Raw genomic sequence first — 17,730 nt, 5'->3', positions numbered from 1 at the left:
TCCTATAACTATCACTAAGTTTTAATTTTTTTTCAATTTATATAATAAAGTGCTTCATAATTTTCATTTAAAAACAAATTATTTTCCTCAGAAATAAATGTATTTTACCTCCTCAGTCATCTTAATTGAGCTACTTCATGTCTAAATCATTAAAAAAAAATTTTGTATCATGTTTTTTTTGTCTTAACTGTCAACCTATTTAATTCTGCTTTTGCAATTTTTTTTCTTCCACTCTTAGGTTTTAACTAAAGAATTTTATAGTCTCCAAGCCTCTTCTGAAAAACGTATTACCGAACTTCAAGCACAGAACTCTGAACATCAGGCAAGGCTAGACATTTATGAGAAACTGGAAAAAGAGCTTGATGAAATAATAATGCAAACTGCAGAAAGTAAGTCTCCCACCACTCCACACACAGCTTTTTTTTCTGGCAGCACAAGGAACCTGATATTGTTTCTAAAACTGCTTTGCTATATTTCTTTGAAATATAACTTGTAACTTTTTGTTTGAAAGAATACTTGACATTTTAAAAATTAGTTAACTTTGGACTTCCCTGGTGGCGCAGTGGCTTAGAGTCTGCCTGCCAGTGCAGGGGACACAGGTTCAAGCCCTGGTCTGGGAAGATCCCACATGCCACAGAGCAGCTAAGTCTGTGCACCACAACTACTGAGCCTGCACTCTAGAGCCCGCGAGCCACAACTACTGAAGCCCATGCTCCTAGAGCCCGTGTTCCGCAACAAGAGAAGCCACTGCAATGAGAAGCCTGCGCACCGTAACAAATAATAGCCTCACTCACCGCAACTAGAGAAAGCCTGTGCGCAGCAACGAAGACCCAAAACAGCCTAATTTATTAATTAATTTTTAAAAATTAACTTTAATTCTAGTAGTTGAGATCAAAAAAAATATAACTATGATCGATTTTATCTTTTCACTTATTTACCTCACTCATTCAGCAATAAAGTGATTACATATGCCAAGGTTTTATCTATTCATTTATTTAGCTCATTCATTAAACAATTATTAAGTGAATACATATGCCAGGATCTGGGGATATGGAGTTCATGCAATAATTCTTGCTTATAGGTATTCCTAGTCTAGTCTGCTGGGAGAGACAAACATATTAACAGATAATTAAAGTGCTATTAGCAAGAGAGAGGCAGTTCTTGGTATAAGTACAGAAGAGATCTTGAGTTAATTCCATGTTGGAGATGAGGAATCCCTGAGAGGGGAGATGACATTTGAATGAGGGACAGATAGAAATTGAGGGACAGATAGAAATTGAAGGACAGATAGAAATTCATTGCATACACTGTGTTATAGACTTTGACTTTAATTTCTACTTCTTTTTTTTCCTCTTACTGTCTGTCTTCCAGTGTTATCCCTGACTCCAAGGGAATATTCTAAATTAACATTTCACCATTGACTGTGATGTTTGCTACAGTGCATTATTTCTGTTCAGAAGTTAGAAATAATAGTGGCATTCTTATAAAAATGGGTTTAAAAACTTCAATTGAAGTTGAGGTTGACTTTATATGGGGCACCTTTTCTCGTAAAGACTGTATTGTGTTGATAGCCCAGTTTAAGAAAAACTTGTTTTATTCCTATCATTGCCTTTTTTTTTTAATTTCCAAGGCCAGTGTCTGATAATTACAATAGTTTCCAAATTTATCTTCAGTTTCTTCATGGAGTCTGAGTAATCTTTATAAAATACAGATTTGATCATACCATGCACCTGCTTTAATTCCCCTATCAACTTTAAACAGCCTAAAGTCAAATTCCTTAGCATGTCTTTTTATGATTAGACTTATTTATCTTTGTACTTTTTTATGCCTTGCCATTCCCTATCATATTGCATTATTTTGAAAGTTCCATACTTCTGTTTCTCTATAGTTTTGCAGATATCCCTCTGTCTAAACAAATTAGGAGTAGAAGAGAACTTCCTCAATCTGATAAAAAGATATCTACAAAAAACGTGCAGCTAATATTATACCTAATGATGAAATATCAAATGCTTTCCCTTTAAAGGAGAGAACCAGGCAAGGATTTCTATTTTCATAACTTACATTAAACATTGTATTTGAACTCCTAGCCCGTGAACTAAGGCAAGAAAGGAAAAATAAGTATAAAGATCGGAAAGGAATAGGAAGACTGTATTTTCAGATTACAAAGCAATCACTAACACTGATAAGTAAATTTAACAGGCTATAATAATTACACAGAAATATACTAGAAGCTCAGACTTCCCTGGTGGTGCCGTGGTTAAGAATCCACCTGCCAGTGCAGGGGACATGGGTTCGATCCCTGGTCGGGGAACTGAGATCCCACATGCTGCAGAGCAACTAAGCCTGTGCGCCACAACTACTGAGCCTGCGCTCTAGAGCCCGCGAGCCATGACTACTGAGCCCGTGCACCACAACTACTGAAGCCTGCATGCCCTAGAGGCCACACACTGAAACTACTGAGCCCATGCACCGCAACTACTGAAGCCCACATGCTTTAGGGCCTGCGTGCCCCAACTACTGAGCCCACATGCTACAACTACTGAAGCCCACGCACATGGAGCCCATGCTCCTCAACAAGAGAAGCCACCGCAATGAGAAGCCTGCGCACTGCAACAAAGAGTAGCCCCCGCTTGCTGCAACTAGAGAAAGCCCCTGCTCAGCTACAAAGACCCAATGCAGCCAAAAATAAATAAAATTTATATATATATATATATATATATATATACACACACACAGACACACTAGAAGCAAACAATTGGAAAAAGAAATTTAAAAAGCAATTTCATTTACAATAGTATCAAAAAACATAAAATGTGTAGGAATAGATTGAACAACATGAAATACAAACCATTGCTAAGAAAAATTAAAGAAGACTTGCTAAAACATCAATAGATACATCATGAATTCTATAAAATCAATATCGTCCTAATCATAATTCCTTTTTCTTTTTAACATTTTTGTATTCCATTTATGTGGAAATTCAAAGGACTTATTAAAAGGTCTACTTTTAATAATACCAGGGCACACCTACCAGAATGGCTGAAATTAGCAAGACTGGTTATACCAGACGTTGGTGAGACTGTGGAAGAACTGACACTTTGTTATAAAACCAAACAGCCTATCCAGTGATCCAGCAATTTCATTCCTAGTTATTTGCCTAAAGGCAAAGAAAACATATGCATACTAGAATAACCAAAATAATTTTGAAAAAAAAAGAACAAGATTGGAAGAGTTACACTTCAAGACTTAATATAAAGCTACAGCATCAAGCTAGTATACTACTGACATAAAGAAAGACAAATACAACAACAAAATGGAATAGAGAACTAAGAAAGAGACCCACACTTGTCTGATTATTTGATTTTTAATAAAGGAAGCATACCATTCAGCTAGAGAAAGGAAAGTTTGTTCAATAAATGGTGCTTGGGCTTCCCTGGTGGCGCAGTGGTTGAGAGTCCTCCTGCCAATGCAGGGGCAACGGGTTCGTGCCCCGGTCCGGGAAGATCCCACATGCCGTGGAGCAGCTAGGCCCATGAGCCATGGCCGCTGAGCCTGCGTGTCCGGAGCCTGTGCTCCGTAACACGAGAGGCCACAACAGCGAGAGGCCCGCGTACCGCCAAAAAAAAAAAAAAAAAATTCATGTTTGAGTGGACCCAAGCAGTTCAAACCCTGTTGTTCAAGGGTCAACTATTTATATTTCTCAAAATTCATTGAATGATAGACTTAAGATTTGTACCTTTCACCATATGTAAATTTTATTTTTAGAAAAGAACTATAAGTAATATTCAACTATAGTTGATGATTTACATGTTGAACTGTTTGGAGGTGAAGGCACAGGTCTGCAACTTAATTTGAAATGCATCAAAAAAATAAGATGAATTCATGAATGGATACAGTGATAGATAAATGTGTGAGAAATAAATATAGTACGATGTTTAATTTGAATCCAGATGTTGGATATATGAGTGTACACTTCTTTCAGCTTTTCCATGAGTGTAAATATTTTCTAAACAAAATCTTTAGAAAAGATACATAAATTAATTTTTTGCTATGATATTTTATAAACCATCTTAAAAGTATCTTAAAATAAAATACATTTGCTTGTACTTGGAAGATTAGTAAACTAGGTTCTTTTCTATCTGTTGACATTGGAAATTAGAATATTCCTATCCTTGTTTAATGAATACTTACTGATTAAACAAAATTTGTAAGATGTAAGTGCAAAACATTCTTTTTTAGTACTATAGTGTGTACAATATTCAAAGGATTATCATCTAATTCACCTGAGATGAAGATGGTTAGACTTCATTTGTTAAGGTGTAACCATGGCAAATTACAGTATCCTGTTTACACTTGAATTGCTTTTTGTAATCAAATAAGTTTAATATTTGTATATTTGAGGAGTTTCGTTTTCAAAGATCGTCATCAGATTGTTAAAAGTACAGGTATTGTCTAGAAGCTAAATAAATTTTTTTTAAATATCAGATTTCTAATTGTCAAATTGAGGGACCTACTCTCCAACCTCATCCTACTTGTAACCTCTGCTGGGCATTTGTCACATTTCTCAAAACTCTTCTCTTGCTTAAGTCACCTGCCTTTGATTGTTTCTTCTCTGTCGCTTTTGTTGTCTCTTCTTTTATCTAACTGTTTCTGGTTCCCAGGATTTTTTTTTTTTCCCCTCATCCTCTTCAATTCTTACTTACCTACTTTCTGGATAATTTTATCCCTTTCCACAATTTCAGTTACTGGCCACAGGCTAGTGATTCCACAGGTCTGTATGGAATTCTTGCAGTCATTGAAGATGTAACATTATTTATATTTTCCCTTCCTTCCCTAAGACGTATTAATTTTCTTGTATTCTCGATCTGTTAGTAAGGTTAAAGTCTGTCTAATTACCCAACTAGCTTTTGTCAACCTTGATTCCTCCCTCATCCTATCTAGTGCCTCATCTCACCTGCATACCTACTCATTTGTCTAGAATCCAGGTTCGTTTCTCCATCCTCCATTGCTATTATGGACCAAGTCACAACTGGATTATTACTATAACCTGTAAGGAGTTCTCTGTGCTACCAATCTAGGTCACCCTTTTCCCATTATTGGAATTTTTTTTCCTATAATATCAGCATCAACAACAAAAATCTATTGGTCATGTCACTTACCTGTACTAATCTCTTAATTTCTTGTTGTCTCTAGAATAAAATCCAGACTCTTTAGCCTAGCAAACAAGACTTTAGTCCCATTCACAGTTGGAACTTGGCCTCCCTTTCTCCTACTATTGTTTTCCAGACTAACTTCAGCCACTTTTCTCACAATTACTGAAACTTCACAGCTCTGTGCCTTTACACATTGCAGTTCCTTCCTGCACGTTCTCTGTGAATGTCATTCTCCCCATACCTTCCTAATGCCTCTAGCATGGGAAAAATAGTGGTACTAAGGCACATTCATATCTCTTTAGTACCATTTGCCATTTTGTGTAGGACATTGTTTCTGTAATTAAATCACCACTAGAATAGTTAGCCCATGAGTTATTAATCCAGTAAGTATTAAACTCAAATTTAAGTTGTCCATCAATATCTGATGGGTTTTTGAGATGTTAGCTAAATTTACCCCTCTTTCTTCTGACCTTAGAACTATTTAAGAGAAACAAGTGTCAGATAGGTATCTAAATGCCTGCTCTAGTTCTGATAGAGCTGGATTGGAGAAGCCAACTTGGATCTGAGCAATGATAGATGTTACTATCAGCAATGGCACATAGGATCTCTTGCTTACACTTGTCCCTCATAACTACTAATCCTACCTCTGAAAACTGATCTTGGTTCACTGTGAATAGGGTCAAAATTGAAGGAAAAAAAAACACTTATGAATATTCCTGAAATGTTTACTACAGAAGGATCAAACAACAAATAAGTGCATATTACAGTGATAGGCCTGCAAATAGCTTCACTTACTAATGTAAAATATTTGGCTTTATTTTAAACCTGAAACATTTCTGAAAGTAGGTTTCTCTTTTTGACATTAAAATACTGGTTATTGATGAATAATGTTATAAAAATTGTTATATGTCATGAACTGCTTTAAATTTAAATTTTAAACCTTTTTTAAAGGTTTAAAAAACCTTTAGCTTTTATAGCCTTTGATTAAATATTTTTTCATCTCAACTTACAGTAAATTGTCATCGCATTTAAACGTTTTACCCATAAAACATTAACCTGTTAGTTAAAATTCCTTTGGGGGAGTGGTGTGACAATAGCAAAATTTAGAAGTAAATGGTGTTACTGTGTTTTCTGTAATTTTTTTTTAAATGCCATCAATAGATTCTTAGGACTGTACATTTTCCTCACAGAGTAGCCTACTTAAATGCATAATTTCATTATTGCAAGTTAGGATAAAGTTGTTCTTCTGATAAAATAATGAACATCTTTCCTAATTAAAAATAATCATTTCTCTTAATCAAGAAAAGAAGTAATGAAATTGAGTTTATCATTACTTTTTCAGAAGTACATAACATACATTTCATGCAGAAAGCCTTTGAACCTCAGAGTAAATAACATCTGTATTATTATGCTTTATAACAAGAAAACTTAACGTGTCATATGATGCAGTCCCTTACTAAACCTTTTAAAAATTGATGGAACAAATCCAAGCAAGCATATACTTTACGAAATAACTGTGCTGCTGCTTACAAATGGTCTGCTTGAGGTTATGCATTAGCCCTTTTAAATGTTCTTATGCTCCTTAATTCATTATTATGACCTCTTTTATTTTCACTTCTGCCATACTTTTTAAGAAAAAAAATATTTCACATTGTACACTTCAATATTTTCCAGTTGAAAATGAAGATGAGGCTGAAAGGATTCTTTTTTCTTATGGCTATGGTGCTAATGTTCCCACAACAGCCAAAAGACGACTAAAGCAAAGGTAAAATCAATATATATTCATTTCACTTATCCGTTCAAGCTAAATGTAATTACATTGTGCTTTTTGATGAGGTACTGAGTGGAGTGACAAAATAAAGTTACTTTATTCTTAGTATGCATAAATATTAAATTGCTCACAAACACAGTAAGTAATAATCATGCATTTCATGTATTTTTAAGTGAGTTTAATGTTGGGTAGAATGTAAGTGTACATTAGAATTTTCCTAGAATTGGATTCAGTGATAATGACACCATTTTAAATTTATTTTCATCATAATTTCAGGTGAGTTACAAATGCTTTTTTGTACCAACAGGTTTCAGGTTAAAATTAATGAATTATGCTTCCTTTTTTTTTCACTTGTTTTTTATTCACCTGTCTACATTCCTTGATGTATACTTGAGAGAGAGAAAAAGAAAGAGATTGGGAGAGAGAGATAGAGCTAGCATATATACTGTGATTGAAAGTATAAAACACTTTGTGAAGACCAAGAAAATTTTTAGAAGATCCACTAGTTATTTGTTGAGATACTATTTAAAGTATACTAAGAGAAAATTGTACCTATGTTAATTGGTTTTCTAGTGACCTAACTCCTAACTCCTTTCTCCCACCTGAATTCATACTGCTTTGCAGAAAGAGCCCTGCTTGCTACCATAACAAATCTAAATGTTTCTATCAGACTTCTAAGCCCTTCCATGTGGCCCTACCTCTCCAGCCTTATTTACCTCTCTACCCCAGATGAGGGTAGTATATCTGTCTGCCTATAATGTCTATTTTCCACATACCATACAACAGAGCATTTGTCTTATCTCACTAGCTCTCATTTTCCATATTGTTTCCCCAGCTAGATGGAAAGTTCCTCAAGGTCAGCAACTACATCTTATTCTTGTTTATTCTCCATTGTCCCTACCTAGCATGGTGTAAGATACCTAGTAGAAATGTCTCTTCATCTGAGTATTTGAGGATTCAGAGCTGCTATCTGTTATTTTTACATGAATAGATTTAAACGTTTAGAGACATTACACACTAAGTAAGAAAAACAATTCATCTTAATTCTAATACTTTTGTAGAAACTTTGGCTCAGAGGGTAACGGCTCTTTACAGCTATCTAAAGTGATGTAAGATATAGACCATTTTATGAGAAGTAACAACAGGATGCTTAGAATTTAAGTTTCTTACTGGTTACACTGAACAGATCAAGGGTAGAAGACTACCAGATATCAAATTGTAGTTGGAATGGTTAGTTCTGTTTAGTGAAGATGCAAGTATTTCTAAATTATGTATTACTTGAAAAAATCGGTTATAGTCCCATTCCATTCCCATTCTCCCCTGAGTCCCTCCTGAGGGTGACCTAGGATAATTTGTGATTTTCAGCATATCTCTGTTTTTGAGCATTATGTTGCCAAGGGAGGAATAGAAATGTAGTTTTGTGGGCAAGCGACTTTTTTATCAGTGGCAAATGATTGGTGAAATGCTAAAAACGGAAATTTGAAGGAGGAAGTCCATTCTCTTCTCTATTTTATCATCTGATTCCTTCAAAAGAATCTTGGTCACAAGAAGAAAAAAGAATTTTTCTGTTGTAAGCTTTCTTTCTTTAGCCCCCAAATGCTGAGTTCTTCTAAAATTGAAAGCAATTATTACTATTATCTTACTATTTTTTTAAGAATTTCCAAAACAGATGTTGATTTCTTAATATTGAGATTGAAGATTTAAGGAACCACAACTGATTTATATTCTGAATAATCTTAACTGTCCAAATATTTCTAAAGATTTTATCACTGAGCTATCTATGTGCCTTGAACAAGTGCCTAATGGGCATGCTATTAATATCTCCTACCAGCTGGTGCCAGGCATTCTTCTCATGATGAACCAGAGGGTTATTTTGAGGAAGTGCTTCTGAGGTCATCTAAACTGAGTGAAGGGAAAGTAAGTCTAGATAGCCAAAGAGGACATTTATGCATTCCTTTGCACATTCATTCAACAGCTTCTATTGAGTGCCTGCTGTATGCACAAAATCAACCAATGGCAAAGAAGATCCCTGTTTAGGGTCTGATGCATTTCTGAAGTTTGCAAAGTCCATATTTGATTTCTTAATGGATATTTGTAAAGAAGTCAATGGCTTTGTGCTCTAAGTTTAATTTATTTAAGATGAAAGCAATATAACCTTCAAGAGAATCTATATTTAATTTGTCACATTTGAAATTAAAGCAATGGAAGCTTAAGGTGAATTATAAAATAACTCAGTCATAATGGCAAATGAAATATTTGCATAATAAAGTTTTCATTATACATCAGCACATTTCAAAATATATTAAAATTTCAAAGGAACTTATTTCTCATCTGCTACACAATATATCCCATTCATACTAAATTTGATTTAAAATTTCATATATTCAACAACCAGAATTAAATATTTTAGGGTAACACTTAATTGGAGGGGATTTCTGATTATAAAAATAATATATGTTTATTTTAGAATATTAGGAAAATTACCAGTAATCCTACTGTCCAAAGATAGCCATTCAAAAATGTATACAGATACATATATTTTCTTATGTATTTAGGGTATTATTGTATGTAACTTAGAAATTTAATTTTTTATCTTATAATTTCACCCTGAACATTTTCTTATATCATTGAATATTCTTCAAAAAGGTAATTTTTAATGGTTATACACAACTTTAATTTTTAGGCCTTCTGTTTTTGAGTGCCATATTGCTGTTAGTAAATTGGATAGCCACTGAAAATTTTCACTAGTTACCTATTGCCACCCAATGTATATTATGAAATTAAAATGAGAAAATGGATGCAAAGAAGTTCACCACACAGTGAGTGCCTGGCCTAGAGTAGGTGTCCAATAAAAGTTTGTTATGTCAATTAATGTTTCTTAACATAAATAGATCACACAGTTGATTTTCGAGGTAAAGCCAATGTTCCAGAAACTTTAATGAGGCACAAGGTGAGTTTTCATTTAAAACAATTTTGTTTTAAAATTTTAATGAGACCTCTTGAAATAATTAGTGGAAACAACTCCTGGACATGAAACTAGTTTTAGATTCACTTTCTTTGATATTAATCAGTTTCTTAAGACATAGACCATAATGCTAGTTTCCAATAAAGAAGTAGCAAAACTAATTTTTCAAAATTAGTTTGAAAAATAACTTCCAAAAGTGTATCTTAAACACATTATAATTGTTAAACAAGGTTACTCACATTTTGAATTTTCAGTAGCGGTATGAACAGTAACTAAATATTGCATTAAGCTTTCTGGGACAAAGTTGTGGAAAGTTAAAAGGGCATATACAATTAAAGTCGCTTAAAATAAAAAAGGCTCTTCTTGACTAAACTTGAAAATCTGAAGTAATGTTTTTGTTTTGGTAGTGATTGTTTTGAAAATAGCAAACAAGATTTTCTAGTTGCATGTTTTGGTTATGTTCTTTAACCTGTAACACTAAATGGGTAACACCCAGGCACTAATGTGGCCTTAGTGTGTGCTTCTCTGTTTGTTTTGGCATATCTGAATGTGGAGACTTTTCTGAAGGTTTTTAAACCTTTCAAATTGCAAGATTTACTGCATACTATTGATCTTTGTTTTAGTTTCTGTCTAGTTTTATAAAGAGCTTTAAGTTGAAACTTTCACAGTAGACTAATCTTTATAATAAAGGAAAAAATAAAGCAGAGGAAGCTTTTATTTTCCTAGCAAACTTGTGCATAATGAAATTTTGTTTTCATCTCCTTTATTCTCACATGTGTGAGTTCTCATTTTCCTCCTTAGAGAAAGTTTTGCTTATTTCATTTGGGTTGGTTTTAGAAACCTTTAAAAAGTTATTGCTAATCTACTCATGATCAACTTGAAAGTTTAAACCTATAGAAAAACTAGAAAAAAACTCATATAACTATAGGTAATCATAATGCACCACTATTTAGTCCTCAGTAACTGCCAAGAAAGCAGTCAGTGCAGGGAGCAACCTTGTGCTTTCTGAAGCTGAAATCGTTCTGGCCCATGTACCCTTTTTTTGAACCATTTTTCCATGCCATGCTAATTGAGACAGGACTCTGACCTGTTAAAACTGAAAAAGAGCAAAAAACCAAATGTTATTTCAGACCAAGTAACTAATTAGCAGGTAACTAAGTACCTACACTTATTTATTTGGAGTTTTGGTAATACTAAGAGAACCATCCAATATTGAAGGACTCAGGACAGAGCATCAGTCCTCCACTGTGCTCTGATATCTCAGATATAAATGGAGGTCGGCCATGTTCACACTGCCTGGGCTAAGGCTACTATGAAACTATATGTGATAATCAGAAGTACTGACTGCCATTGACAAATCCAAGAGGATAACTTTTATTTTGAGTCAAGAGGTGCTGAGAGAGCTAAGATGTAACCCTTGGGGAAGTAATTTTACCAGATAAGAGGTGAAGTTTTAGTTTAAAATTCAAATACAAAACTATACTCTTGTGGTATTGGTTTCTAGTTGATGTAAAACTTAATGTTGGTGCAGGTAAAAATCACATGGCAGTTATATAATTACAAAGAAGAATTGTATGCTGTACGTACGTACGTGTCCCAACAGAGAGCCTGTAAAAGCAGTGCTTTCTTGAGGAATTCAGTACTAAATAAATAAATAAATAACCAAACAAACAAACAAACTTTATCAGGAGTCATTTCCCCTAACTGTATCCATGGTTACTCATTATAAAAAAACTCATTAAAGATTTGTTTTCATAGTATGTACATTGTCGTTAAGGAGACATAAACTCAGCTAGTTGAGCAATTCTTCTTTTGTCTTGCTTTGAATTTCAGTTAAACTAAACTCCCCTCCTGTCTTCTGACTTCTAATATCCCAGATTTCTAAACAGAATCCACCTATAGCACCAAATCACTCAGCACAACAATGTGCCACATTTAAAAGTTTAGGAGGTTGAAATATGGAAGCGGTGAATTGGTATCTGTGACATTTGCCTTCTTCCCTTATAAACTTTATGCTCTTTTTTATTACTAGTTCAATGCTTAGATGCTGAGCATTAGTTGTACTTTAATATTGAGACTCTGCAACCTTGGAATATGGTTTGTAGCAATTTGAGCAAAATTCTAGCATTTGAGCAAAATTTACTTAAAATCAGTCAGGAAGGATTTAGTAAGTGCCCCCTCTGTTCAGCACACACCACAGAGGGTAAGTCTTCATTTAAATTGTATCTGTTGGGGGAAAAAAAATGAACACCTGAAAGACTATCAAGAAATATCTAAAACCATATAATTTAGCACTGTATTCTGTGCCAGCCTATGTCAGTCAGAGGAATAGAGATCAGTGAAGGCTGGCCTGGTCAGAAATGGAGGAAGTGGACCTCGGAGAGAGCCTTCCAGAAAAAGCTGGGCTCCCAATCAGTGGAATAACCTATCTTCTCCAGACTGGAGGACCAACAGAGGTACAGTGGAAGGAATATACAAAACATGTTTATGGGACATTAAGCAGAGTAGACATTAATGGAAAATAGGTTGGTTCTGTTGAGATTTTGGGAGGCCGTGATATTTTTAGGTAATTTAGATGTAGAATAGAGTTAACCACGTAGGTAAGATTTGAAGTGAATGGTAAAAGGACATAAACATCAGTTTATTAAATAAGAAATACAAATGTCTGACAAATGTAGAGATGTTTAACCTCACAAATTTAATTTAAAATAAGATTCTATTGTTTATATGTAAAGTTAGCAAAACTTTTAAAGATTGATATTGCCCAGTGTTGGCTAGGGCATAAAGAAACAGGAGGTCTTGTATAAAGTTCATTCACTGAACAGTTTATTACTGAACAGATTATTATTGTACCAGGTATTCTCCAAGGCACTTAGAATACGTTAGAAAACAAATTTTTAAAAAATTTCTGTCATTGGAGAACTTTCATTCTAGTTCATAGGAACTAGATATATCAATCTAGTTCCAATCTAGTTCATAGGAACTGAGCCTAGATGCGTACCGCAAAAAAAAAAAAAAAAAAAAAAATGACTGACAGAAAACGGGACTGTGTCTTTTCCATCTCTGACTCCAACTGATTATTAAGGCAAAATCTTATGCCAGTTGAAAGGATAGGAATTTAGATATGAGCATATCTAAATAAGCTACCCAATTCACTGTATAACAAAAGAACTCATCTTTTTCATTTGGAATAACAAGTTCTTAGAAATAGATGTATAGGGTGACATTTAGCATTTTTTTTTCAGAGTTTTGTATGAATTCCTTTATCTGATGTTAGGAAATATTTGAAATACAATGGAATTATTTCTGTCCTATAATTTCTTTTAGAACAAAAATATTTTACTTCTTGTCATTGTAAAACATCTGCCTTCTCAGTTTCTACAGATTTTGCAATTCAGAGATTAATGGGTTAAGTCACATAGAATATGAAAATGTGATAAATATTAAATTTTTAAGTTTCTGGAATTACAGAGAGGGGCTTTGGAGCAACATCTGTTCTCAACATTATTAGCAGATTTTTTAAAGAATTATGCCCCAGTGGTTAGTAGGGATGATTTTATGATTCTTATAGCTAAACCTTTTTTTCTTAATTATGTCTTAAAAGTAGAATTGGGACATTTTACATTTAATGTGATTTAAAATACTAAAGATTACACTCAATACAATAAGTTGTGATCATCTTGTGATGATCACAGTGTGATCTTTTAGTGGTTTCTTTTAATACAGAATTGTTGCCTTTACTGTTAGACATCTGTCTCCACTTTTCAGACATCTTTTCCATCTCTTTTTTCAATAGAAAATCTATTCAGTTGTGTTTTGTATTATAAAACGCATTATGTTGTCTGAGGAAAACACTGATGCTGTTAGTTACTGTTTCAACTAATTGCCTTATTTGTTTGTAAATGGTAAATTTTTATAAAAATGAAGAAAAGCTGTGAATTGCTTTCTTGCGGTCTTTTCAAGCAAGTATCATAATGTAACTTTCCACTTTTATAGCAAGGGCTAGAAACTATTACTGTGATAATCAATATATCACAGTTACATTATTATGCAGATTTTTAATGTTACTTTCAAATTTTGAGTTGTTGGGATATTGGTCTTCCACTGTTGACACCTGAAAATATTATTCGACTCCATATTTTTCCTGTTAATATTTAAGTATTATTAGGAAATGGTTAGTTTTCAAGCACACAAACACATTTTGAGTATTTGAGATAGTATTCCTCTTTTGTAAGCATTAATTTTCTTATTCCATTCTCCTAGTGTCCATTTGGCAAGAAGAGTGCTTCAGTTAGAAAAACGAAACTCGATGGTTCTAAAAGACCTGGAACATCAAAAGAACCAAGTAACACAGCTTTCACAAGAGGTAAATAACCTAAATAAAAGAAACACATATAAAGAACCACAGTGTTCATTTTAATTCCTTGTTACTCCTTTATGTATTTTCTGAGCAGTTTTAAAATAAGCTGTTCGCTAGTATAAGATGATTTTACAAGCTATGAAACTAACTTAATGGTAAAGCCTTATAAAACAACTTAAAGTGTATGGCAAAACCTAAGATCAAAAGAGAGATTAAATGCCCAGACTAAATATAAATGCAGACTAGACAGACAAAGCTTTGATTTCTGCAAATATCAACTGGCAAAACAAGTTTGGCAAATTTTGGTAGCATTTTAAGTTTTTAACTAAAACCTCATTTTTAAAATAGATTTCTTTTTGCCTTCTTTGATAAAAAATCACTTATCTATTAAACACACTTGACTTGGTATACACTTAAGCTCTCACAGTCTTTGGTATATGATAGTTCCCAAATTATACTTATTCTTTAAAAATCAGATTCATAATTATTTTTCTTAGCATTCTATTGTATCATTTAAAGAATATATATACATTTTATATAGTATTTCCAATCTTCTTATTTAATCACTATCTAATTACACTTTATATGCTTCTAAAATTCAAGTAATGAAACAATTCAAACCAAAGATGCTACCTCCCTAGGGTTCTTTATTTCCTGAGCTTCAGCATAACAAGTTTCTCTGTGTTAATATTTTGGATCTTATAATAAAGGAACTTTAAAGGCATATATTAAAAATTATTAATACATACCATGTATTCTGCATTTGTTTTCCTACAGACCTATTCACATTTGTCTATTTGGTGCCTTCTATTTAATGTGCTTTTAATACTGTAACATTAGAAGGATCGTTATGCTCAAATTTCAAAAGACAAGAAATATATCATGTGACGCCAGTACCTGACTCAGAGTTAATGCTCAAGGTGGAAGCAGTGTTGTGCTGGCCACTGTTAACAACAGGCTGTCCAGGCAGGGGTGTGAGGGATGGTTCTAATTTGTAGCATTTGCTTATATCTGTGGCATAAATATTCCCACCATGACTAACTTCAGGCCTCCAACATAACATTACTAAACACGGAGTAGAGAAAAGATGCTCAGTAGCAAACATGATGTTTCCACCACACAGATATTGTACAATAGACATGTAAACTGAAGAGCATAGATAATAGTAAAATTAAAATTGTTGAGTTTTTGAGTATTTGGGGTTTTTTAATAAAATTTGTTTTATTAAAAATCTAAATAATTTTTAATAATAGTGATGTTTAACAACCAGCTCACAAAATTCCAAAAACTTTACCAGCCATCTCTCACAAACTGCTACAAGCCAGCTCCACTACTGGCTTGGAACTGGGTGGAACCATGGAAGGATATATAAATAAGTGAATTACTAAAGAAACAAATGAACCTCTGTTTGTTAATATATTCTAGATCCCTCGTGTTTGTTTTAATTTCAGAATAACCTATCAAAAATATTTCTCTTAAAAATATTAACATTCCTATAAACTTATACATATGTCTTTATATTGCTTTTCTTAAAAACCATCTTCCTGAGCACTTCAGTTAATGAAACAAGAATTTCTAAATGGGACACACCCCTATACAAATTGTAGGGGAGAAGCATAAGAAATTAAGTGTTCTGGTAATGAAGTATAATTAACTTTGTGTGAGGCAATTTTTTAGAAAGCTGTTGGCATATTAGAAAAAGATGTAAATATTGAAATATCTGTGATATGAAATGGTATGATACCTGGAATTTGCTTTAAAATGTTCCATGAAAAGGTGAGGGGAGCTCAATAGATAAAACAAGAATCTCAAAATGTTGATAATGATTGAAGCTTGGTGACAGGTACATATAGATTCATTATTCAGTTCTGTACTTTTGTGTGTGTTTGAAATTTTTTCGTAAGACATATGGAGAATCAGTACCCTAAATTAAAAGGTCTGTGCTGACTGTAGCATATAATTTTTCCCTTGAGATTGAAAAAAAAAGCGTTATAATTTGAAATATTCCATGGATTTTACTTTTGTCTGCCTCACAAAAATTGCTTGCTTAAATTGAAAAACAATGACATAATCTAATTAGCTGAAAGATGGTACTATTAGATTGCTTCTATACCAATAGACTATTCATGATAGATGGTGAAAAAAACAGAGAAGGAAAGTTTTTCAAAATCTGTATTTTTTTGAGCAGGTTATATATTTAAACTAGCTTGGAGTTTTTGCGAATAATATGGAGATGAAACTCAAATGACTGATATTAGAATTAACAATAATTTATATGCTATTCAAAATATGTCTGAGATTATACATAAATGAATTGCCAAAATTAAAGTGCTAAAAAATATTCAAAATGAAAACAAATACTCCTTTTATAGCAGCTTTATTGAGTCATAATTGATATAAACTAAATTGCACAAATTTAAGCTGTGCAATATAACTTTCGACACGTATAACCATGAAACGATCACCAAAATGAAGGTAATGAATGCATGCGTCACCACCAAAGAGCCCCTTAGGAACCTCTCTCTCCCAGCCCTCTCCACCCGCAACCTTGTCCCCAAGCAACCACTGATTTGCATTCTGTCACTGTAGATTAGTTTGCATTTCTTAGACTTTTATATAAATGGAATCAATATATACATTATGTACATACATATACACACACGCGCACACACGCACACACTACTTTTTTTAAGTCTTCTTTCATTCTGCAGAATTATTTCAAGATTTGTCCATAGTTCATTCCTTTTCATTGCTGAGTAACATTCCATTGTATGAATTTACAACAACTGTTCATCCATTCACCTGTTGGTAGATATTTTGGGTTATTTCCAGTTTTTATCTATTATAAATAAAGCTGAGTACAGGTCTTTATATGAACATATGCTTCTGTTTCTCTGGGGTAAATACCTGGGAGTGAAATAGCTGGATCATATAGTAGGTATCTAATGTTTTAAGAAACTGCCAAACTGTTTTCCAAATGTTCGTATTATTTACTCTTTCCACCAACAGCCTATGAAAGTTCTAGTTCCTCTACATCCTTGCAAAGACTTGATATGGTCAGTCTTTTTAAGTTCAGCCATTCTAATGGGTGTGTAGTGGTATCTCATTGTAGTTTTAATTTGCATTTCCCTAATGATTCATAATTGTTGAACATCTTTTCATGTGCTTCTTTGCCCTTTGTTGTTTCTTATTGGGAGAAGTGTTCAAATTTTTTGCTCATTATATCAGATTGTTTTCTTATTATTGAGTTTTGAGAATTATTTGTATATTCTAGATACAAGTCTCTTATCAGCTATATGATTTGCAAATATTTTCTCCCCCTCCATGGCCTGTCTTCCCATTTCTTTAACAGTGTTTTTTGAAGAGCAGAAGTTTTTATCGTGTCCATTTTTTCAGTTCATTCTTTTTTGGACTGCGTTTTGGGTGTTGTATCTAAAATATCTTTACCTAACTCAGGGTCACAGTGTTTTTATATGTGTTT

At 33.4% G+C, this 17,730-nt stretch overlaps 1 protein-coding gene across 8 annotated transcripts in view; it reads left to right on the top strand.

Annotated features, from left to right (window-relative positions):
* The window catches only part of PIBF1 (progesterone immunomodulatory binding factor 1), a 212,718-nt gene that overhangs the window by 132,946 nt on the left and 62,042 nt on the right, over positions 1 to 17,730 (top strand). For all 8 annotated transcript variants that reach the window (XR_004476096.2, XM_049700971.1, XM_049700972.1 and 5 more), the window contains 3 exons: positions 239 to 389; positions 6,828 to 6,918; positions 14,153 to 14,255. Coding sequence is in view for 7 of the 8 variants with exons in the window: in XM_049700971.1 (XP_049556928.1) it covers positions 239 to 389; positions 6,828 to 6,918; positions 14,153 to 14,255 (345 nt within the window). In the remaining variant the exon portion in view is untranslated. The remainder of the gene's footprint in view (positions 1 to 238; positions 390 to 6,827; positions 6,919 to 14,152; positions 14,256 to 17,730) is intronic.

This window comes from Orcinus orca, chromosome 18 (genome assembly GCF_937001465.1).
Source record: "Orcinus orca chromosome 18, mOrcOrc1.1, whole genome shotgun sequence".
NCBI lineage: Eukaryota > Metazoa > Chordata > Mammalia > Artiodactyla > Delphinidae > Orcinus > Orcinus orca.
This window is presented reverse-complemented; position numbering and strand designations above follow the sequence as displayed.